This window comes from Echinops telfairi, unplaced genomic scaffold (assembly GCF_000313985.2).
Source record: "Echinops telfairi isolate 266 unplaced genomic scaffold, ASM31398v2 ScPeMD7_7469;HRSCAF=8507_0, whole genome shotgun sequence".
In the NCBI taxonomy this organism is placed as follows: domain Eukaryota; kingdom Metazoa; phylum Chordata; class Mammalia; order Afrosoricida; family Tenrecidae; genus Echinops; species Echinops telfairi.
In genome coordinates this window covers 82,089,373-82,113,548 of record NW_022111372.1, presented here as the reverse complement: position 1 = coordinate 82,113,548, position 24,176 = coordinate 82,089,373, and the positions used below count along the sequence as shown (strand labels likewise).

The 24,176-nt window shown below is 50.6% G+C and overlaps 1 protein-coding gene across 2 annotated transcripts; it reads left to right on the top strand.

Annotated features, from left to right (window-relative positions):
• Positions 1 to 2,200: 2,200 nt before the first annotated feature.
• On the top strand, positions 2,201 to 17,316 carry GM2A (GM2 ganglioside activator). Of its 2 annotated transcripts, XM_004696733.2 has the most exons (4): positions 2,201 to 2,384; positions 10,357 to 10,506; positions 16,474 to 16,656; positions 16,995 to 17,316. In XM_004696733.2, exons 1-4 carry the CDS (start codon positions 2,295 to 2,297, stop codon positions 17,148 to 17,150), a joined length of 579 nt encoding a protein of 192 aa, XP_004696790.1. In that variant the 5' UTR covers positions 2,201 to 2,294; the 3' UTR covers positions 17,151 to 17,316. The 2 variants fall into 2 exon arrangements, with proteins under 2 accessions (XP_004696790.1, XP_045140556.1); XM_045284621.1 differs by lacking the exons at positions 16,474 to 16,656; positions 16,995 to 17,316 and adding an exon at positions 12,179 to 12,795.
• The last annotated feature ends 6,860 nt before the right edge of the window (positions 17,317 to 24,176 follow it).

Below are 24,176 nucleotides of genomic sequence, written 5' to 3'. Positions count from 1 at the left end.
AGGACTTTATAAAATGCTGATGTCTGAGTTCCACTCCGGCGAAGCCTGGTCAAGGGGAGTTCTCGAAGCTCCCCAGGAGATATCAGATCTAAGGATCACAGTTCTCCTCATTGCACTTGTGCTGGGTGATCTTTGGCAAGACCAGTTCGGTCCTTCACTGAACTTCAGTGTCTTCTTCTCTACAATAGGGTAGGAAGAAGGGATGAAAGTAAATGTTTCTTTCTGGTCTTTACCCAAACTCTGAACACTGAAGGGGATCCGGAGGTAATCTAATTGGACTGTACTGTCTGGCGGTAGAGTGGTTACGCTTGGGCTGCCATCCTGACAGCAGTTTGAAACCACTAGCTGGTCTGCAGGAGAGGGAACCGGGCTTTATACTTGTGAAATCAGTTACAGTCTCAGAAACTCACGGGGGCAGATCTAGGCTGTCCTGTAGGGTTGCTGAGAGTCAAAATCAACTGGGTGGCAGTGCGTCGTTTTGTTTTGTTTTATTACAAGGGGAGAAATGGAAGCCCTGTGAAGTTGAAACTCTTGCCTAGAGTCTGAAACACCATTATGAAGACAATGTTGCCTGTAGACATATGCGTTTGGTTCTGTGGAGATTAAACTGACTTTACCACTGTGGAAGAGACCAATTTTGCCTTGTTGTTGGGGGAAAATATACCCCAAATCCAATGTCTGTTACAGAGACCCCTTTATTAAGTCAACTAGAACAAAGATTAGACAAAGACAAATCACCCAGATGAAGGTGTCCTTCAGCATGAGCCTGGAATACTGCCAACATGTCCATGGCCATGCTGCTCATTTCAGCAGAGAGAAGGCCAAGGAAACTCGCCACATCATGACTGGTGACAGGTCAGCTCTTTACCATCACACAAATTTGAAGGGGAACCTGGCTGGGACATACACACTGTTTTCGGAATGATTTACGGGATTGGTTCTGGGGCATCGTCACCTCCACCCCCCATCCCCCTTGGTGTGTTGGGCTGAGTGGACTCAAGAAACAAATCTAGCGACGCTCATACGTGTTAAGAAAGAGCTGTATATTAAGAAGCTTTATATATGTCGGGAAAGCATCCCAGCCCAGTCCAGTTCAAGTCCATAAGTCTGACACTAGTCCATGAGTCCCTCTTCAGACTCACGCACTGCATGCAATGATGCAGACTGCAGGAAGATCACAGGTCAGTGAGTGAAAAGTCTTGTGGATCCAGTGGCGGTGGCCGCACAGCATCACAGGGTCCTCACAGGTCTCAGAGTAGCTTGTCAACAGGAAGGTGAAGTGTGTGCCCTTGTGCATGATACACAGAGAGAGAGAGAGAGAGAGAGAGAGGTGGGGGTGGGGGTGGGGGCCAGGGGTATAGGGGTGGGGGGCCTCCAGAGAGCCATTTATCTTGGTCGTACTTTCAAAGGAGGTCATCAAGCTTTGACCTGATTGCCAGGCTAAACTCCACCCATATCTTCTTGTAGGTGCCATGCTGGCACCCCAAATACCCCTAACTATCACAGTTGAGGCATGACTCAGGACCAGGCTGCCCTGGTAACCCAATTTGCACCAAGGAAACACCCAAACAAATCCCTGAGGTGAGACTGGACTGACGACCGGAGGCACAGCAATGCACTTTCAGCCACATTCTGCCCTGGGACAAAGCTTTTTACTTCGTGAAAGGTCTGAAGGAACTCCCTGGAGGCGGGGCTCACCTTCAGACTCAAATGGAGTGGGCGTCACTGCAAAACACAATCCTGAGAATTTGGGGTCTCGTGCAGCTAATTAATATAAAATGATTACATTTAGGCTAATTAAAAGTGGGCTACTACAAAAGCGCTTACTAGTTGTATCATTACTACATAGTCATTGGTAAAACAGTGATTCGCAACACGAATATGGGGAGCGGTACTATTGGCCGCGAAAAGGGGCCAGTTTGCCCGGGAGATGGGGAAAACGCCGGCTCTGCGTTTGGCAATGCCCTTCCTGCGGTGACAGACAGGAGAGCCCAGCTCCGCCCCTCCCACCCAATCAGATCCGTCCAGCCCCACCCCCGGCGTCCATTCCCTTCCCTTTCCCCTCCCCCGCCGTCCCGCCCCCGCTCCCGCAGGAGGGGCTTGACCCGCGTCACAGGCGGGGCTCCATCAGGAAGCGCTAGGGGGCGGTCCGGAAATCTCGGCCGGGGCGGGGCGACTCTGCTTTGCATTCCAACGCTCAGCTTTGCATCGCTGGTCCACGCACGCCTTTAAAGGCGCCTCGGCCGCCGCAGCCGCAGACCTGCTAGGCAACTCTGCGTGGGCCCACCGTCACGATGGCCCTTCCTCTGCGGGCGCCGCTCCTGATCGCGCTCGGCGTGCTCCTCGTGGGCCCGGCGACCCCTGCACGCATCCTCCGGAGCCAGGTGAGCACCTCTGCCTTTAGGTCGCCGCTTCCAGCATCCCGCTCCAGTGGATGCTGTGCGGGACAGGGTGGGAGGTGGAAATGGCCACTCCGAGTAGTCTGTCGAATGACTTCTCTTCGGCCAAGCCCATCAGACCCACGAGCTATGGGATTCTGAGCGGCTCCCTTCCTCTCTGCGGATTCGGTTTCCCCATCTGCACAGCGGGGACGCGCGCAAGAGGTTTTGTTGTCCGCCGGCGTTTTTTTGGCGGGCTCAGTCTCACGTCGCTGCCTTAGTCCCAAGTGAACTGCAGACTGGAAACAACGGCACGGCCTTCAGACCCAGAGACATGGCTCAGCTCCCCACGCTCCTTCCTTCCCCAGGTGACATAGGGTAGGACAGCCGGTTCTGGGCCTGCTTGAGACCAGCGAGTCTACACTTGTCCAGCTGGTGATCAAGATTAAGATCAAGATCTTGATCAAGACCTGTGAGCGCTGGAGAGGCAGGCTTCCATCCTCTGAGCTGCCGGCCTAGCTTCTCATTCACCCTGCGCTGTAGACTTCCAGCAGGGAAGTTCTGTCATACCAAGACCCAGAGAAGCCCAGTTCCAGTCCTGTTTGCCAAGCAGCACCAGACAAGGCATTAAATGCCTTGGGGCAATCAGACACAGGCCCACCTCAGATCCCCTCTCCTACCACCTTGGGAATGTTGGTCTGAAGTCAAGGAACCAGGGTGTGGTGTAAGGAAGAGAGCCAAGAGGTCAGGCCTGGTTTCGGTTCCCTGCTGTTTCTAATCCTTTGTTTTCCCCTGGCTTGGAGCTCCTCATCTGCACGGTCAACGTGCTGCTGGGTGCACAAAAATGCTGTTGTGAATTGAAAAGTTATAAAATACTAGACAAATCAGCAGCAGCAAATCAGACTTGCTGCCGTCGAGCCAATTCCAGCTCACAGCCATCCTGTAGCGAGAGGAGAACTACGCTGGTGGCTTTCCAAGAGTACAGCCTCATCTTTCTTCTGTGTAGTGGCTGGAAGTTTCCAACTGTGGACCTTATGGCTGGTTAGCATCCCAACGCCTAACCCCTTAGGCCACCAGTTTCTAAGTAGACAGAGGATATGTGATAAATCAGTGGCCTTGGGTTCACCCTGGCCCCAGGCAAGGACTCTTGCCTGTGAAGGAAAGAGCAGGGCTCTTTGGGTCACTTGCCTTGAGAATTCATTTTCATTTCTTCCTGGAGTGTGGGTTGAGCATGCTTATCTTGGCTGGCACTGAGGCGGAGCCATGTTAGGGGCTGAGTTCGTGCTGCCCTCCTAGATGCCTTAGCTAGGATGCCATCCCAGCCCAGAGGGTCTTTGATGGGCAGCTCTGGAGAGTGCCCGAGACATTATCCAGTCACTCCTCTTTCAAACAACCAGAGAGGACAAGGAGTCCCCTAAGGTCATCCTTTCAAACCTAAGGTGGCACTTTCAATCCTTGTCTGCTTTCATCCAGGCCTTCTCTGGGCAAGGTTTACAGCTGTGGACCTGAGGCCAGGGGCCACTTAAGGGTTGTGGGAGGATGGTGTTAGAGCTTCCGGAAGCCTGCTTTTCTGCTCTGCTGTTAGCATTAACCACCCATGTGATTTCCGGCTGTGGTGAGCTGGCGTTTATAGATAATGAGAGACTATCTAGCCCCGTGGGCATCTTGCTGTAGATAACCATGCACAATGGATCAAAATGATGCCCAGTCCAATGCCATCCCCATGATTGGTTGGATATTGAACCATTGTGATCCGGGTTTGTATTGGTTGATGTCTGGACGGTTGTTTCCTCCAGTCCACCTTATCTGGAAGCCTCCCTGAAGGCTGTTCGACATCAGAGCAAAACTCAAGTTGTCTTGAGGCGCTTTGGCCAGGACTTGCATGAAAGACCCCAGAATCCTATCACAGATCCAACAATCCTCCCCCCCCCCTCACCCTGCTTATCTGGACATCAGTTAGTGGGTGCCGTCAATTGATTACCACTCATCGTGACCCTTTGTGACAGAGCAGAAATGTCCCATTGAGGTTAACAGGTTGTAATCTGCACAGAAACAGATCCTTAGAATTTATCTCCCATGAGCCCCCTGGGGGCTTCTGACTGTTGACCTCTTGGGCAGCCAATAGCTTCACTGCTTCCCAAGGCTCTTTACCCTGAGCATCTCATGTTGTTGTTAGGTGCCTCTGAGTCATCTCTGATGCGAACAGCCCAATGTATAGCAGAACAAAACAGTGGCGGCTCCCTGCTGCGCTCAGAGTTGGTTTTGTGCTTGAGCCCATTGCTGCAGCCCTGAGTTAATTAGTCTTGACAGAGTCTTCCTCTTTTTTTGTTGACCCTCCACTTTCCCAACCAAGCCTGACCCTTGGGTTCAAGCCCGTGAGATGAAGCCCCAGCCTACTCGCCTCGAAGGGGCGTTCCGGCCGCGCTTCCTCCAAGACGGGTTTGTGTGTTCTCTTGACAGCCCCTGGTGCTTGCAAGAGTTGCCAACAACTTCATAATTCGAATGTCTCCATGATTCCTTGGTCTTCTCTATTCATTACCCAGCTTTCTCGGGCATCTGAGGCGATTAAGAATACCTTGGCTTAAGTCAGGCACACCTAGTCCTCACAGTGACTTCTCTAACACTTGAATAGTCTGAAGCAGCGCATCTACTCAATGCCATACATTGTTTGATTTCTTGACTGCTGCTCCCGGGAGCATGGATTTGAATCCAAGGAAAATGAAATCCTGGGCATCTTCCATCTTCTCTCCATTGGTGTAACCTACTGGTCCGGTTGGGAGACATTTTGTTTTGTTGGCCTGCAGTCTTTGGCCTTTATCAGCTAGTCCTCCACATTCTCTTCACTTAGCACGCCAGACCGGGGCCTCTGCAGGCCGAAGATGGCTACCAAGCCTCCCTGCAGTCATGGGGCTAAGTTCCTCTTCCTGCTGTCCATCTTCCCTGTGGTTCTGTGTCATGGCTGTGGCTTACCGCACCCATGCGCATGCTCTGCCCTGGGCATGCATTTGTTTTGTTCTCCTAAGAATGCTTTTAGTTCTGAGATTATTTAAACTATATACCAAGGTCGCAAAATGCGGAATTTCCACATATTTCTCACCCAGTTTCTTTTCATGGTGACATATATTAGCAACTGAAAAACCAATATTGGCACATTCATGACCAGGAACTACACTACAGACGTTGGATTTCACCAATGTTTGGGTTAATGTCCCCTTTCTATGCCAGGATCCAACCCAGGTATCACCTTGCATTGAGTTGCCTATGGCTCGGGGGCTGGGACGGTTCCTTGGCCTGCACCCCGATCCCCCGCCCCCCTCCAACTGTTTTCTTTTTGTAATGACCTCAGCAGTCACGAGCTGTGCCATGCTCCTGGTGCTTATGAATTGCTAACACTCCCACCAGCCTGCCGGGAAGGTATCATTATGCCCAAATAATAGATGAGGAAATTGACAACCAAGGGGTTCACTTACCCGTGTTTTGGGCTAGTAAGAGAAGCTGAGCCCTGACTTGACTCCAGACTGTGATTTGCGTCCCTTTCTCTCCCTTTGAGCTGTTGTACGCTGCACCTGTCCACCTAGGGTGTTGGCTTTGGCTGGAGATTGCAAATACCTCCTTGCACCCATAGACCCTTCTCTCCCAGTGAGCCAGGGCTTGGTCACAGAATCCAGGGCCACAGAGGCCTTTGGCAGAAACTTCCTAGAGGGAAACCATTGTATTATGCCTGGTTGAAGGCCTGGGGGGTGTGTGTGTGGTGGGGTAGGGGTTGGGGGCCGACTTAGGAGAGAGGAAGGGGTTCTTCGGCTCCACTATGATTCCCTGGATGCTTCTTCAGCCCAGAACCAACCCTCGATATGAAATAGACTGCTTAGCACCTGACCAGCCCCGGAAAAGGGCTCGTCTTCTACTCTCTAGCCCAGAACTTCATTCCCAGCATTCTTTGATCAGACAGTGGCTTCCTTCTAATTGTGTCCCTCTCCCATCTTTTCTCAACCATACGGCAGAGCAGGGCTCCCTTCAGCAGGGTCCCATTGCACGTAAAGTACACCCAGTCCCTGGACCAGGATCTCGGAGCCCTGCATTACATGGCCTTCGCTGCCCACCCCGACCTTAGGCTCCCTCACCTGTGACATCTAGATGACCAGCGCTCTGGTCATTTCCAGGGTGCAGCTAAGTTCTTTCTTAGTTACCTCAGGGCCTTTGCTCATGCCTCCTCTGCCTGGAACATTCTTTCTGTGCTTCATTCACATGGCTGCCTCCTGGTCCTGCATATGCTTTGCTTCCTCACCACCCCTTGCTACTCTCAGCATTTCCTTTGCAGCGCCCACAAGTTGCCCCTGGTAATATTTATTTGCATCAGACTGTAAGCTCCACCAGGGAGGGGAGGAGCCACAGCTGGTTGTTTATCACCATTGATACTGCTTAGCCCAGGGCCCATCATCACTGATTCATAAATATTGATGGGATGAATGTCGAATGAAACATTTGTTAGCACCTACCCTGAGTAAGGGACCACGGGAGATGCCGGGATGAGTCAGACTCCTGTCCCTGCCCTTCTGTCACAGCAGGTTTCATTCCAAAGAACAGAAACTCATTCCAAGATGCTTAAGTAAAGGGGAAGCTTATTTTAGGTATACCAGGAATCTCATGGAACTAGTCATTTGCAGGAAGTGGAGCTGGAAAGGCCCTGAAGCATGCAGTGCTGCCCCTGAGTGTCTTAGCGATCCAGTGTCGGTGACATACCCCAAGGGGCTGGCTCTCACAGCAGAACTTTATTTTCTCACAGTTGAGGAGGTTAGAAGTCTGAATTCAAGCTACCAGTGCCAGGGGAGGGTTTTCACTCTGTTTGCTCTGCAAGGTCCCCTTCTCTCTCTCACTCTTTTAAAAATACTTTTATTGGGGGCTCTTATATCTCATCACAATCCATGCATTCCTCCAGTGTGTCGAGCACATTTGCACATATGCCGCCATCATCATTTTCAAAGCATTCTCTTCCCACTTGAGCCCCTGATATCCGCTGCCCATTTCTTTCCCCTCCCTTGCCCGCCCTCCCTTGCGAACCCTTGATAAGTTATAGATTATTTTTTCCATAGGTCCCTGTCTCTTAGTGTCTGCCCATGGGCAGTCTTCATGCAGAGTGACGTCTATCTGTCTTTCCCCATCGCTGTGTGCTGGTTTAATCTCTTTTGTATCTCAAAAGATACAGACAGAAGATACGCCCTACCCTAAGCCTGTCTTTTTAATTTAGCGAAGATAATCCATTCCCAAAGGAGATTATAATCACAGGCACTGATATTAGGATTTGCCACACCTATTTTGTGGGACATATTTCAGTTCCTCACAGTGAGCTTGCTCACAATTTCCTTATACTGTGTGTTTCATTTACACATTATCCCTCACTATAGCTTGAACTCCCTGCTATCGAGTCAATTCGGACTCATGGTAGCCCTACGGGGCAGGGTAGACGTACCCCTGTGGGTTTCCGAGACTGTAACTCTTTGTGGGAGTGGAAAGCCTCATTTTTTTCCCCTGAGGAGGACCTGGTGGTTTTGAACTGTGCACGTTGTGGACTGCAGCCCAACAGGGTTCTATATTTCTGAAAAGGAGGTATAAGAGATGTGGAAATCGGGGCTCAAGGGCTTTTTTTTTTTTTTTTTTTGCCAATAAACCCTCTGGTAGAGGAGGTACACTGGTACAGATAGGAACTGAAAATACAGGGAATCCAGGATGGATGAGCCCTATAGGACCAGTGGTGTGAGTGGCAAAACAGGGAGGGTAAAGGGAGAATGGGTAGGAAAGAGGGAACCGATTACATGGAACTGTGTGTGACCTCCTCCCTGGGGGACAGACAACCGAAAAGTGGATGAAGGGAGAAGTCGGACAGGGCAAGATATGACAAAATACCCATTTATAAACTATCAAGGGCTCATGCGGGAGGGGGGAGCGGGGAGGGAGGGGAAAAATGAGGACCTAATGTCGGGGGTTTAAATGGAGAGAAAATGTTTTGAGAAACGATGTACAAATGCGCTTTACACAATTGATGTGTGTATGGATTGGGATAACAGTTGTATGAGCCCCTAATAAAATGTTAAAAAAAAAAAAAAACCCTCTGGTATATGTGACTGAGCTGTGATTTCCACCTGGATCTGTTAGACCGAAACCTTAGTTTACCCCATCATTGTTCTAAGCTATGTCTTTCCCTGCTACTGTATTCTGCCTCAGCAGGTGAAACAGGAACCGAGATCCACCCACCTGTTCCTCTTCTGCAGAGCAGCAGAGCTGTGGGCTCCATCTCGTACCCAAGCCCAACTTGCTCACAGGACCAGATGCTCGGCGCCCCCCCCCACCCAAAGTTTATGACCCAATGACAGCTCAGAGCCCAACTTCTTCTGAGTGATTCAGCCTGGGTCTCAATTCCAACACCAGGCACAGAGAGCTCTGTTTGCATAGCTTGGATTGAGGATTCCTAGTTAGTCTGGTCGGCCATTGCAGATGAGGCTCAGGGACTTGCAGGCTTGCTTTCTAAGGGGGTCTGGTTGTCTTCGGGAAGCACGAGACGGAGGGGGTTCTCGTCATGAGACAGGCAGATGTGGAAGTGGAAGTGGTCATATGTAGCTGGACAAGATAGTGATGGAATTTGCAGCCCTTCTGGGGAATGCGGAAGAGATCAGGAGATGCGGCTCAGCAGAAGGAAGAATGATTCAGGAGGGAGGGGTGTTGGGGGTGGGGTGGGGGGTATGACATGGACAATGATCTAGGATTGGGAATGCCCAGGAGTGGGCAGGTTCATTCACTGGGAGGCATTAAGCCCACTGCCAGGCATCAGCTTTTTGTGAAGGTCTTTGAGGGTGGGGTTTTGGGTACTGTTCCGTTTCCTGGCCCTGGGTTGGGCATAGAGGATCATGGGAACAGGATCCGGGGTACCACGTTGGATCTTCCAGGAGTTTGCTTTCTAAGGGGACCCTGAGAGGGGCAAGTTGGAGAGGGATGGGGGTAGCAAGTTGGGAGATCAGGGAAGGAACCAGAGGTGGGTAAGGTTTGACTGTTGTCTTGTTTGACTCACAGGATGACTTGCTCTTTAGACATTAGGTCTTTCACGTCTTTAACGTGTGTCCTGCCTACGAAACACTGGTAGGCCGAATGTTTCTCTGGGTTTACTGATAGGGTAACTTGTGGGGTTAAGGGGAGAGGGGCTCCCCACAAAACATCACAGGCGCAATTATGCAGCGATAATAAGTAAAGACTATAGTAAAGTTATAGAGAGCATGAGAGATAAAAGAGATACATAGAAATAAATGGAGTCAGACACATTTTACGGTAGCATTGCGAAACTTTAATGCTTCCCAAGCGTTTATCCTCTCTGGGGACGTGCAAGCCCCCTAATTACAGGTGAAGACATACGTCACAGGAAGGGGCAGTACAATAGGCATACACATTGTAGGAAGGGGATCTATGATAGGCATAAGCATGACAGGAAGGGGATGAGCTAGGGGTGTGCCCATAGGAATGGGAAGGTCTAGGGGTATACATGTGACAAGATGGGCGGACCCTAGATTCATGATGGCAGCCTAACCTTGGTCATCCTTGGGCGGGTTTGACCTCTCTGGTGTCTCCTACAGGGAAACAGACAACTACTATCCTTATCAGAAGGGAGTGGGCCCTACTTGTGGGATAGACAGTGGTGTCTGCTTGCTCTAGACAGCTGATAGCTCTCAGGGAGAGTGACCCCCAATCCATTCCTGATGACCTCCAAGTGTATAGTCATTCTCAAGCAGCTAAGTCTGGCATATATTTGGGGGAGACAGCTTGAGAGAAATCCTTCTGTTTCCCACAGAAACAGGCCCAGCAAGGGGAGGGACGTGGCCTAAGGTACAACCCCCCTCCCCCAGTAACCCATCCTCTGATTCTGCTGACCCGTAAGCATTGCTTTTGTCAACTTTTCTCTCCTTTCCACCTCTCTGATTGCTCCTGGCCACCCCAGCTGGGCAGCTTTAGCTGGGACAACTGTGATGAGAGCGACCCTGCTGTGCTCAAAAGCCTGACCCTGGAGCCCGACCCCATACCTGTTCCTGGGAACGTGACTGTCAGTGTTGAAGCCCAGACCAAGGTTCTGCTGGAGGTTCCTCAGAAGGTGAGCCTGGGGGTGGGTGGGGCCGTGGCCCTGAACGGAATGTACTATGGAAACTGGAGGGTCTTAGGGTGCTGGACTGGCACAGCGCAGAGGGCGCCTGGATGCACAGACTCTTACTCCTGGACTTCCAGGGTCGTGGGGCTGACAGGAAGTAATCTGCTGCGTCAGCGCCTCCAGCAGCGCTGGGGTAGGAGGGCACAGCGCGCTCTCCGGGCAGTGGGGCGGTTTTGCTGTAATTATGAAGCGGACGTATCCATTAGCAAGTCCCTTCCAGTTGCTTTGAGGAGCTCTGCGGGCAGGCACTGTCGGGTAAGCATTGGGCTGCCATCACCAGGTCAGCGGTCCAAGCCCAGCAGCTGCTCCTTAGGAGAAAGATGAGGCGGACTGGCAACCCCTGACCCCCGAAGATCTACAGCCTCAGAAACCCTCCGTGGGGTCCGGGTGGCATAATCCACTGGATGGATGGTAGCAGTCTAGTTACTTCAGAAAAGGCCTTGGAATCTCCCATCCTCCCTACTAGGTGGAAGCGGTAAGCACGTGAGCATTTGCACCGCAGGGAAAGCTGCAAGGGCGGAGACCTGACACGTCTCAGGCAGTCTCTTTAATATATAAGGAACATGAACTCACTCGGCAGCGACTTTAAATGAAAGCTATTCTACCTTCAGATAAAATGTAAACCATGCCCAATGGAAACCAACAGTTGGAAAGGCAGTTACACTTGCAGCCTGAGTGCACGCTGGTGATAGCCATCAATCATTTTCTGAAATGGCCATGGCATTTCAACTTGCCGTGGACCACTCTGCGCTCACCATGAGATGTGTCAACGTCAGCAGCGAAGACACAGGGAGAACTTCTCTTTCTTTGGAGAGGGTTAGCCCTCCTCAATCGGCACGGTAACGAAACATATTCTGCGGAAGAATTCTAGGCGGAAAAATCACTGTACTCGATTTCAGCCCGTGCTGAGCGGACTTCATTTGTCCGTGACCTTGTCCAGTGTCCTTCTTCTACATCGAGCATGTTTCTTTCTTCTGATCTTCCCCAGTGAAAAGATTCTCAGCAACAGGAGCAGCATCAGTGGCTCCCTTGTCTGGTGCTGCCCGGTTGCTATCCTCTTCCAAGTCCCCATTTCCTGCCCCACCTCCCTAAGCTTCATTTAATTTGGTTTTTTTTTTTTTGAGATGAATCCCACCCTCCTCATTCGCCTCCTCATCCCCGGCCATCCCCCCAAACCCGCTTCATTTAATTTGATCTCTTGCTTTTCTGAAGTGTATGTGCTGAATCTTCCAACACTGGCTATTGCAGTACCTGTCTCATCTACAGCTCTTGGAATGCACAGGCTTAAATCTGTGTCATTTACGTTCACAGAGCCCTCAACCTCTATACCGCCTGGTCCCTGGGTGTAACGGGTATCACTTGCTTGATCATCATCATCATCAACCAGTGCAGGATGAAATTCAAATACCTGGAGACCACTGATCACGAGTGCTTTCCCTGCTTTGAAATTTCCAGATCTCAAGTTTATAGATCTTCTCTTTTCCTTTCTTTCCATGCAAGAGAAGCTTCTAGGGCGATTTTGTTAACATTTGGACCTCGGGCAGAATGCTTTCTTTCAATGAGGTCTCCTAATGAAGTTTTGTCTTCTTTCTTTTTATCTTTCTTCCACACCTTCCAGGGGGATGTGTGGAAGACATCCGGATGCCAGGGGGATGTGTGGAAGACGCCAAACCAGCCGGACCTGCTGTTTTCAGTAGCGTCACACACTTCAAATGCTTGCACACTGTTTGAATTTCGGGTTTTTCTTTTCCGACTCCCCGTGCTTCTTGTTCACGCTTCTTCCAGTGTTTCCTCGTCTCAATTCTCCACGGTCTCCTTTGCGATTTCCTCGTCTCTTGCATCGCGGTAAACACTCTGCTTTTCACATTTCCTCTGTGCGGGTCATGAGAGCCCTTCAGGGCACTGGCCTGGCTGGAGGAGCACACACCACTGATCTGGGACCTGCGCCTGTACTGGCTTTTTGAGCAGCAACGACGGTGTGAACAGTTCATTTAGCTCCTGCAGCGCTTCCTTCCTTGTCCTCGTCCGTTTCTTCTCCGCTTCACCTGGTGCCTCGCGATGTGGATTCTGCTGACTGAGTTCAACTTGATGAGTAACAGCCTTGGTACAGCTTCTGTTACTGCAACCCTTCTTAATCTTTAGACCAAAAGTTTCATCTTCGGTGGCTCTTTGTTCTTCTGCCCTGCCTTTTTGCTGCCCCCAGCCTGAGCCTGTTTCTTGGGAGGCATGGCGGAGTGGGTGGTCCCGGCTGACTAAAGCACAGCTGGACACCGTCCGGGGCTCTGGCCCTGTGGCAAGAGGATGAGGAAGCAGGGCTCCTGCGCCCCCCCCAACACACACCAGGGTGCAGCCTCAGCTTTTTCCTATAGCTCTCTATTAAGAATTCTCTGTTTTGGCTTTGCGTTTTCCTACTCTGACAGGTTTGCCCTATGCTGGCTCTGGCTTTTGTGAGTTTGACTGTATATTGAATCACATATGATGTACATATGTTCCTGTAATGCATACACTACAGTCCCTGGGTGATGTCCAATTGATGTACAACCTTACATAGAGCCTGAAGTTATGAATCAAATACCAGAAAGGCTAGAATAGAAAAAAGTCTGAGGCATTTACAATGGTTTGCAATAGCAAACATATGCTACTTTGAGACACACATCAAAAAATTATTGCTGTGTCATTATGCTAAAGATGTTTTAGAGCAGTGGTTCTCAACCTGTGGTCGCGACCCCTTTGGGGTTCCAACGACCCTTTCACAGGGATCGCCTATTTCATAACAGTAGCAAAATGACAGTTATGAAGTAGCAACGAAGCTACTTTCATGGTTGGGTGGGTCACCACCACCTGAGGAGCTGTATGAAAGGGTCGCAGCATGAGGGAGGTTGAGAACCACTGCTCTAGAGTATCTGCAAGTGTCGCGTGCTTTTTATGCATAGAAAGGTACACTGTTTACTGAGACAAATATTAAGACGCCGTCGGGTAAGTGTTAGACTGAACTGCAAGGCCAGTGGTTCAAATCCGCCCCTCATTGCTCGGGAGAAAGGTGGCGCTGTTCCCATAAAGACTTACAGCCTCAGAAGCTTCACACAGGGTCACTGGGTCAGAATCAGCTCCATGGGAGCAGTCCTGGACAGGACAACTATTTATTTGACTAACTGCGGTTCGATATGGGTGTCCTGACATGGGTGGTAGATTCTCCTTCAAGACAGATTCTCTGCTGGGGCATGGAGCCTCACTCGGCATTTAGAACTTGTACCTGCTATCTTTGAGGTGTGTAGGAAGGAGCCCCGGTGGCACCCTGGGTTAAGCACTGGGCTGCTCGTCACAGGAGCAGTGGTTCAGATCCATTAGCTACTCTGAACGAGAAAGATGAGGCTGTCTGCTCCCGTAAAGATTTACAGTCTTGGAAACCCTAAGGAGTAGCTCCACTCTGCCCTACGGGGTCACTGAGAGTCAGAATCGACGTGGATGGCAGCAGGTACGGGCAGGCTTGGGCACGCTTTGCTCTCTGAATCCAAGAAGTCTGGTAGGAATCAAAAGCCCTTAGGGACAGATTGGAGCAGGGGCAGCCTCGTTTCTCCACACTGGCACCAAGCCGCCCTGCGGGGTGGTTGGGAAGGGCACACACAGCTGCTGCAGCTGCTGCGGCATGGTGGCCGTCAGCCATACTGTGGGTTCGGGTTTGTAGCCGAGCTGAGGCCCACGCCAGGACTGTCACGGCAGGACACCAGCTCCACCTCCTGGTGCCCCGGCAAGCAGGCCTTTCCTCCCTGCCCGCACCTGTGTATGGGGTTGGGTGTTGCCCAGAGGGTCCTCCTATAGCGTCTACCTGTGTTTCATGTATGATCAGTCTGTTCCTGCGTCATACGTGTAGATAGCCCTTGCGTCTCGTTTTCCCTGCCCCGTCTCTCTCGCTTCCGCCAGGCATGGCCATTCCAGTCTCATCAGCTGGGCCTCCTGCAGGAATCAAGGGCGAGCCCTGCCCTCTTGAATCTGCGTGGAGTGGGCAGAATTGTTCCTTGTGCACGGTCACTGTACAACCAACTGAAAGGCCGGGGCCCACCCGCACCAGCCACTCTGCAGGACATGCTCTGGCAGTCAGGCCCGCTCCACAAAGACCCAGAGCACCGGGCAACCCGCAGGGCAGCTCCACGCAGCCTCCCAGACTCCTGGCCCAGAACTGACCCCGTGGTAGCGTGCTCCGCATCTTCTGAGACCCACTAGAGGGCACTCTGATCCTTAGGTTTCTTCCAGTGCTGACCTGGAATTCAACATGTTTGCAGAGGCTGATGTAAGCAGCGGGGGCCCTACTCTCCTACTGTGTGTTGCCTTGCCCTCTGTTATCACCGGTCAGTCCGAAGTATTCTCCCCATCCCGCTCCTCCTGCTGCCCTCCCATTCCTGGTACCCGTCCCTCTCAGGCCTCTGTGAGATTTAACAGTGAGACGCACTAGCATTCACCGTCTCCCCTTGGCCATTCCCAATAGCAAGAGTTATGAACTCCCAACCATTTGCGTGGCCTAAAAATCAATCAATCAATCAATCAATTAATCAGGGGCCAGGTTCCTCAGGTGAGCTTCTTTCCGTGTTCTCTATTGAGGGTGTTACCCAGCCCCATCCTAAAATGCAGTGCATGTGTGCGGGCCCTTCTGATGTTAGCCCGGAGGCTCTCCCAGCTCTGTGCCTTCCACTTGCTCTCCCACCTTCTGGGTTTACCCTGACTGCAGCACCGCAGCTGCCCGAGAGCCCAGCCTGTGCCTCTCAGGCGTTCTTCAGAGGGTTGGTGGCTATGGGAGTAATTGGGAGCCTACACTTACCCCGCCTTCTTGCTCTGCCCCCTTCCAATAGATTTCCTCCTGATTACCAACTCCCACCAGTGTGCTGGAACTGCCTGAAGTCTTCTGGGGAAGCCTGGGTTCCCAAGGAAAATCCAGCAAACAATGCCATGATTATCAGCTAGGTGACACCTTACCTATCTCCTGCCACCACGCTTGGTCAAATAGTGGGGCAGTGAAAAAGAGGTAGGCCCTTCAAGGAGATGGATGGACCCAGTGGCTGCAAACAATGGGCTCAAACATAGAGTAATTGTGAAGATGGTAAAGGGTCTTGATGGGTCAGAACCGACCAGATGCCCCCTAACAACAGAAACAGCCATCAGTTCAGGTCGGAGTCCCAGGGAGTCTATTTGGAGTTTCTTGTTGTTGTTGGGTCCCATCTAGTCCGTTCCCAATCACAGTGACCCTGTGCACAACAGAAGGAGACACTGCCCGGTCCTGGGCCAGCCTCACCGTTGTTCGTCTGCATGAGCCCATTGCTGCGGCCACCGTGTCCATCCATCCTGCTGAAGGTCTTCCTCTTTTTGGCTGCCCCGTTACTGTAGCAAGCATGCTGGCCTTCTCCAGAGACCAGACATGTCCAAAGAACGTGAGGTGGAGCCTCGCTCTCCTTGCCTCTAAGGAACATTCTGACTGCACTTTTTGTAGGACAGTATTCTTCCCCAGCGCCATGATTTCCTAGGCTGTGTAAAGCTTTGCCAGAGCAGACAGCCTTGATCTTGCTCCCTCGGGTTTGAATCGCCAGCCTTACTGTTAGCAATCCAGCGTTTCCCCAACATATCTACCAGGGCGCCTTGGTTAGGTTCTATTCGGTGAGTGAGTCATGACCACCAGAGGAACTCTACAGCTGCCTGTGGGTCTGTGGGTGGGGGGGGGCGGGGAAGAGACCCCAACTGATTTTGGAAAGAGACCACATTGCTGCCGCAGATGCTCTTGAAGGTACCATCTGGTTAAAAAATTCTGTGCTTTGAAGAAGAAGAAAGCGGGCAGGGAGAGAAAGCTGGCCCTTTAAAGAAGCAAAGGAGGTGCGATATTTGCTCCTGGAGTTCCCACGAATAACCCTTTTCAAACTTCCTCATTAGGTGGAGTTAACTGTGGAGAAAGAGGTGGCAGGCTTCTGGGTCAAGATCCCGTGTATGGAGCAGATGGGCAGTTGCTCCTATGAAGATATCTGTAGTATGCTCGACAGTTTCATCCCCCCTGGGCAGAGCTGCCCCGAGCCCCTGCACACCTACGGGCTTCCATGCCACTGTCCCTTCAAATCAGTGAGTACTCGGGGAGAAAGGCATTGCCCCCCCATAGGCTAGCGTCAAGGGATGGGGTGTGGGGAGCAGGGCCCTGGCCGGCATTCTCCTCTTGCTGACCCGATGTCTGGGTGGAGGTGAACCACTATCTGTTTGAGCAACGGGAGACATGGACTTGGATGTGATCTCCAGGGTGGCAGAATGACCATATTCCAAATTCCTTGCTGCGATGGCATTTTCAAACTTGGGCGGCTCTTAGGGGAACAGCTCCGGCCTAGAGTCCTAGAGGTGGCCCCAGGAGAGGGTCTCAGCAGTAGATCTCCCCTAACCGGCGGACCACTTGACTTTCCCCCCTGCAGGGCACCTACTCTCTGCCAAAATCTAATTTCGTCCTGCCTGACCTGGAGCTGCCCAGCTGGCTCAGCACCGGCAACTACCGTATCCAGAGCATCCTGAGCAGCCAAGGCAAGCGCCTGGGCTGCGTCAAGATCGCCGCCTCGCTCCAGGGCAAATAAGGGGGCTGTGCCACCGCATAAGCCCGGGATCTGTCTTGCATTTGTCCAGACCAGATTCTGACTCTGTCCCCCTTCAACTCCTTTTCTGCACTGACTCCACTACCCTTACTGAAAATCATTTCATGCCACCTATGCGTTAGGCAGGGGCAAGCAGCCCTGGCTGAAGGAGAGGACCAGTCTGGCATTGAGGATGAGCCAGGCCATCTGCTGGGCTGGCCACTTTACCCTCCTCCCCACCTTGGTGGCCTCCTCCTCCCTAAGCACTTCATTCATTTCTTCAATATTTAAGGGCTGGGGGTGGGGGTGGCGGTGGGGGACTAACACGTGTGGAGCTCCAAGTTCAGACCGATTCAGCCTCTTGAAATAGCTTTGTAACTTTTTCTTTAAGTTTGTTTGTTTTGTTTTGTTTTCCTCACGGACTTAGACACCGAGCCAAGGGAATTAACATTTTTCATTTCATTCTAACCCTCTTTTATAATGAAGTAGTAGATGTAGACCGTTCCTCCACTGACCTCTGTGATTCAGGATGCTTTTCTGGGTTTGCCCAACTCTGTGGAGTGTGTGATCCCCAGAAAAGGCAGGGCATGTGTATGTGAGGGGGAATCCCTGGGCGATATTCAGGAACATTCTTTGTGTTTAAGGAAGGGGGCCTGGTTGGGTAAGCATTGGACCACCTGTCATAAGGTAGATGGTTCAAATCCTCCAGCAGTTCCTCGAGAGAAGATAGGCCGTCTGCTTCTGTGAAGATAAACAGCCTTGGAACCCTGGGTAGAGTCGGTCACTGTGAATCTGAATCAGCTCAATGACAGTGGGTTGGTATGTGTTCAAGGTACAGTTTGCAACTGAGGTGCCTGTAGGGCCAACCAAGAGACAAACAAGTGACAAGGGCCATGAGAAACATGCCCATCTCCATTCCTGTCTCATCTTCCCCTGTTGTGATAGAGATATGAAAACTACATCGCCAACGCATCGATACAAGACAGGCAGTACCTACCCAATCCCGATTTGGGATAGAGTCGAGGAGGGAAGGGCTGGAGTACAGTGGACAGGACGTGCTCACAGGGGCACCTGGTATCTAGCGCTAAGCCAATTCGTGTGTAAAAATGGTGGGTGGCAGAGCAGCAGACCTCTTCTAACTTCGGGGGTGGGGGGTGTGTGGAGGAGAATCATTATCAGAGTCAATAGCCCAAGGCTTATTAGGGAAGTGACAGGTCAGCACTCAGGGTCAGAAGCATCACAGGGTCTGGTTCTTTTATCAGGACAGCCTCTTCTTATGCTCTCTGCTGGGCCTCGTTCTCATAGGGCTTCTGGGCAGAGCCAGAGGCACGCCATGCCCCCAGCCAACCTCGCTCTGGCCGGAAGCCCGTCACTCTGTCTCCTGTTAGTCTCCTGGTTGTGCTGCTTCTCGCTGTCTCTGCTGTCACCACCGCCTGCCCCAGCCTTGCGGCCTTGGTGGACTGAATGCTCTGCGTCAGCAGAAGCGGACGCATTGGGCCTGCCGGCACCTGCTTTGTGGAACAAGGTGCCCCATGAAGAGAGATTTGCCCGCCATTCCATGACAACTCTCAGCTACCTCCTGGACCACAGCCCAGCCTCTTCTTTGATGCCTGGAACGACAATAAAATAAACGTTTCTAACTTGTGTTGGCGTGGTTTTCTGTTTCATTCTCCGGGAATGCCTGCCGCTTGTTGGTGGTGCGTTATTTCTGTTGGAAGGATTTGATCCACTTGTCTCTGTTCTCCTCCTCCTCCTCACCATCCAGCTTCTTCCTCGGTCGGCTGATTCTGCTTTCCCATCAGAACACGGTCTCCCAGCCTTGCCCCTCTCATGGGACCTTGCAGCTATATTTTTTCGGACATTTCCTAGTTGACGTTCTTGAAGGGGTCTCTGGTTCAGTGAATTTTAGTGTGCCACGGTTTGCCATGGAGTGAAGCGGTAACCATTGCGCCAAAATGTCCAGGTCAACTGAGCTGTTGCATTTCTTGGACGGGGCTGCTGATGATTAGGCACCTCTAGTATTCCCTGGATGAGCAGCATCAAAAAGTTCTTGGAAAAATGGAATGACAAGACAATGGAATTATTCCATTAATTTTTTTGAAGGCCCCCCACCTTGGATTCTTGTGTTCTTACCTAAGGGCACTCAAGGACCTCCCTGACCCATCATTCAAAGAGGCTTAATCTATTACCAAATGAATATATTTATTCTGGTAGTGTGATGGAATCTTCAAAAATGAAATCATGTGCAGCTTTGAGTAACAGAATTCAACTGCATGTGATGAGAATAGATAGCAGTGATCTCAACCAGCTAGTTGTTTGTGATGAACTGATGTCTCAATGGTGTCATAATGTCCCAGGTTCCTTATATCTCTGTTTCTGCCATGTTTAGTGGGGGTGGGTGGTAGTTTCCTCTGTGCCCCCAATTTGCAATTCTAGGTGTTAGGTTATCGGTGACAAATCAAGAAATTTAAGCCTCGATCTAATTCAAGTTGGGTCGAGGGAGGCCAACAGACCATGGTTTGATCCACCACAGTCAAGTTTACAATATTCTCTGTCTGATAGTAAAGCTGTTGGAGTCTCCCCTGTGGCCAGAGAGGATCTGCCAGAGGCTTAATCTGACTAGACACTCTGCAGGGGGGTTCTGGGCTCCCACTGTCCTCCACAGCCTTCTACAAACTGGGTGTCCACAATTTAGGCTCTGATATCATTCTCTGCATTATGCTTGGATTTTGTTATCATCTTTGGATCACACATTGCACTTCTTTAATGTGGACTTAGTTGATGCCTCACTCCGATGACTGCTCGTTTGAATACAAGCCTTTTAGATCCCAGACACGATTCCAGTCCATAGCCAGGTACCATCTGTTGTCTTCACCACACTTTGCTGTAAGCACCCTTATGTGGGAAATAGAGAATGGGAAGAGAGTGTATACGGGTGATCCTTTGTTCTCATATATTGAGAAGCCTGGCAGGTGGGTTTCTGGGATGGAGGGAGGCCTTCACCCTTGTGAGTTAGAGATAGTCCCAATCATATTCTCATAATTAATATCGTTCCCCACTATATCCTCCTATAATAGTGCTGCCTTAGAGTTACCTCGTACAAGCACATGGCTGATTGCTATCTAGCCAGCAGCTTTAACTATAGGGGCAGACATGTGCTATTGCTCTCTAGACTCTGAAGATAGCCACTCCCTCATACCTGTTCCCCCCCACCTCGCCCCCTGCACTGCTGTTACGTTATTCCTCCAATGTACTCAGGAATCTTTAGGGTTAGGGTATAGCCCACTTTGTTCCATACGTGCTTACCTATAATTAAGGGGGCTTGCATGCCCCTAGAGTATATAAGCCTCTGTTGGAAATATACTCTCTCTGCTGGCTCCTGAAGTCTTGACTGCGAAGGTGAGCCCTTACATGCTTTATCTTGTCTGATGCTTTTTAAAATTTACCCCTGAATTACACAACCACCCCTTGGACCCATTCAGTTGTGGGGGCTGGTGCCTCACTCTTATCTTTAGTGATCTATTCATGAAGGCGAGTATTGATCAGGGCCATGTTATAAGCGTAACTGTTCTTGGATTAGGTCTAGAAACAAGTGGGAGCCCAGAATCCATCTGCTTGTCCCAAGTGATGAATGACTGGAGGCCATGTCATGAAACAAACAGAAACCCACATGAATAGCAACCAAGGAATGCTAAAACAAACCAAAGCAGAAGCAAACAAAACAAACGAAAAAGAAAACCGCTGTCAATCATCCTCCCGGAGTATACGGTGTTTGCGTTGATGACATTAGTAATTTACCCAGTGGCACAGAGTTTAAGACACTGTTGACAGGAGGAGTTTGTGTGCGTAAGTCCAACTGTGAGCTGCAGTCCCTCCGATGTTGCTTTGTGTTTAAAAAAAAATTTTTTTTTGTGCTTTGTTTAGATTGATTTCTTTATTGATTGAGCTCGGTTTACATTGAGCATGGGGGATGGTACTAGGGGGAAAAAATCCTGTAACATTTCTTACAAGGGCACAGCCTTGCCTATCAGATTAATACCTGTTATATTAATGCAAGGGGAGCATTGGGGTACTAAACATATGGTGGAGCCGGGCCCCTTTTCAATGGACACCCACCACACCAGGGTTCCCGCCCAAGGCCCAACGACCACCATTTCCACAATCTTGAGGTGGTCATCCTTTGCTTCCTCTCCCACCAGAGTATTTCAGTTCTAAATCCAAGAGTACAGGTAGTTTTGAGGTAGGGCCCAGTTCATTCAGTCAGGCTTCCATGTCGAGCCCTTCTGGTGTGGCCCTTGGGGGATTCCACGTTCCCTCGTTATGCTGAGAATCACACTGTCTGGCCATCCTTCTCCCTGGCCCCTCCACATTGATCTCTCTCTTTTGATCTCTTGACTACTGCTTCTCCGAGCATTGGTTGTGGATCCAAGCAATACATTTGCACATGACAGGCTCTTCTTGAGCCTTTCTCCAGTCCCATTGCTGTGTTCCCAAGAGTCCACCATCACCCTCACGTAGGCATTCTGCATAGTGAGAGGGTCAGAGATCATAAATCTTTATGGAAGTAGAGAGCCTCATCTTTCACCTGAGGTGCAGCTGGTGGGTTTGAACTGCCAACCTTGACCCACAACACCGCCAGGGCTCCTAAAGTGTGTGCATGTTAAAGTCGAGAAAATACGGGGAAATACCGTGGACAATGAGAGCATGGGACATTGGACAGAGCACAGGAGCCCACTTGACAGAGGTCCCACCAGCCACAGGGTGGGCAATTTGAGTGACATGATGGTAGTAATGGTTTATACACAATTGAATAAAATGTCCATGAGTCCGTATGCCTCAGATTCCTAATTAGATATAGAAGGAATGATAAAGAAAGGGGAAAAAAGATCATTAGGAAAAGATCATTAGGGTTGGTGTATTAGTCTAGGTACTTTGGAGAAACAAATCCACAGCAACTCACGTAGAAGAGAGAGTTTTATGCAAAGAAAATGTGCATCACAAAAACATCCCAACCCAATGCTGCCCAAGCCCACAAGTCCAACATTAACCCATTAACCCAACAACCCAACACCAGTCCACAAAGTCCTCCACCTCACAAAACAGAGGCAATAATGCCGACTGCAGGAGGAAAGCTGAGTCAGTGAACGCGTAAGCATCTCAGCACTGGCAGGGGTCTCCACATGGCTGCTCCAATACCCAGGGCTGCATCGGGATAGATCCATGCGGCTTCTCCTTGGGGATGTCTTGTAGGAAGTCAATCTTGCAAGCTGAAGCAGGGAACTGCTAAGGCAGCTGCACCCGATGCAACCATCACAAAACAAGAGACCCGAGAACTAGAAAGGCGAGGCTGTTCACCACCCATTTATCCCTCCGCCTTTCAACCAGACCCACATGTGATTATCGGCCAGGCTGGCACAATTAACTAACTCAGCTGGTATGCATCACTTAACGTCCATGTCAGTTTCTAAGGAATAAGATTTCATGTGATTTGACTGGTGCAGCTCCATAGGAAAAGCTTAAGAGGAACTTTGCCTTTATTGCGCAGTGGTCGAAACTGCGGTTGCCGGTGGGGTGGGAAGCCCTGGAAGAAGCCAGCAAAGAGAAAGTAGGGCAAGCGCTGGCCTACCTGGCTGCTCCTATTGCCTGTGCAGGCCCCGCAGCCACCTGTCCTCCAAAAAACCCTGAGAGCCATGCCTGGAGCCATGTCCTTTGCCGCATTTGCCAGTCTCCCACCCGTGGTCCAGGGCTACAGGAGTCTGGCTTTGGGGGTCTTTAAAACCAGTACCAACAGGAGAGCTATTTTCCACGTAAAAAGAAAAGAGGAGGAGCCTCAAAGCCTTACGGGGCCACGTTGGAGATATATGGTCCGTTGTCTGAACAAACATTACGTGCCACGTACCTTCATTAGTGGATGAAATGATGACGAGAAACAGGATTTTTATTGTCTCAAAATACCTCCTCATAGGATACCTAGAAAATCACAAAGAAAAGATACTCACTTCATAGTGGAACTTGACTAAGGACACATTCATCCAAGGAGAAAAGTTGTTAGGTGCCTTCGCGAAAGGAACTTGAAACCCTAACTCTCATTGCTCATCCTTTGCCCACTTGGTGCCTCCACAGATCTTTTTAAACCTGCATAATCTCAAAATAGAGACAATTATACAGTTATTTAAAAATCCTACTGAAACAGATCACGTTTGAACTAGTAGAGGTGGGGCGGGGGGGAGAGCAATCCCCCCAGATATTTCTATTCCAACTACCAGGTCTCAGTTTTTGCCACCGACACGTAGCAGCAGAGACTGCCGCCAACGTCGCTGCCACTGGCACGCTCCCCAGGGCTGCACAGTCGTTCTGCCAGGGGGCACTCAGAGGCCTGGGTTTCCTTGTCTGCAGCTCTCTTACCTGCTCTGAGTTTGCATATTGCCTTACTGCGCACTCCCGTGGAGTCCCAGCGTGGGGTTCCTCCGATCTGTGGATCGGTTCAAGGCTATGAGAAGCGCTGGTTCTTGGGTTCCTTTTCCCAGAGGTTCTTGTGCAATCCCGAGTCTAGTAACTTCATGAGATTTGTGATCACCTTTGAAATTACATGCAAAATTTAGTATGTTTGCTTCTGTGAAGGGGCTTCAAAAGGTTCCTGGAACATTTTCATGATCTTTTAATTCCATCTTTCCGCTGCTGTCTTTGGCTGAGTTTCAGAAGCAGACCTCCAGGCCTGCTATTTTAGTCTGCCTCATCTGAGCTCCATGAAACGTGTTCAGCACACAGCAACACACGAACCTTCATGGACAGACGGGTTACACATAAGCAGCATTGGCCAGGAATCAAAGCCAGATCTCCATGGCAGTTGAGAATTTTACCACAGAACCATCACCGCCTCCTTTCCATGTTACCATGAACGTCAATACCTTATATCCCTGTGATTAGGGACATCAATAGTTTGTTCCTTTACATTGCTAAGTAGTATTCCATTGTTTGAATATACAGTGAACCCTCGCCACTTCGCGCTTCGACTTCCTCGGCTTCACT

Bases quoted from the DNA above. Each gene is read 5' to 3' on its own strand.
- GM2A (XM_004696733.2), top strand. From the start codon at position 2,295: ATGGCCCTTCCTCTGCGGGCGCCGCTCCTGATCGCGCTCGGCGTGCTC. The intron at 2,385-10,356 runs GTGAGCACCTCT...TGGCCACCCCAG, and splicing joins CACGCATCCTCCGGAGCCAG to CTGGGCAGCTTTAGCTGGGA. The intron at 10,507-16,473 runs GTGAGCCTGGGG...CTTCCTCATTAG, and splicing joins TGCTGGAGGTTCCTCAGAAG to GTGGAGTTAACTGTGGAGAA.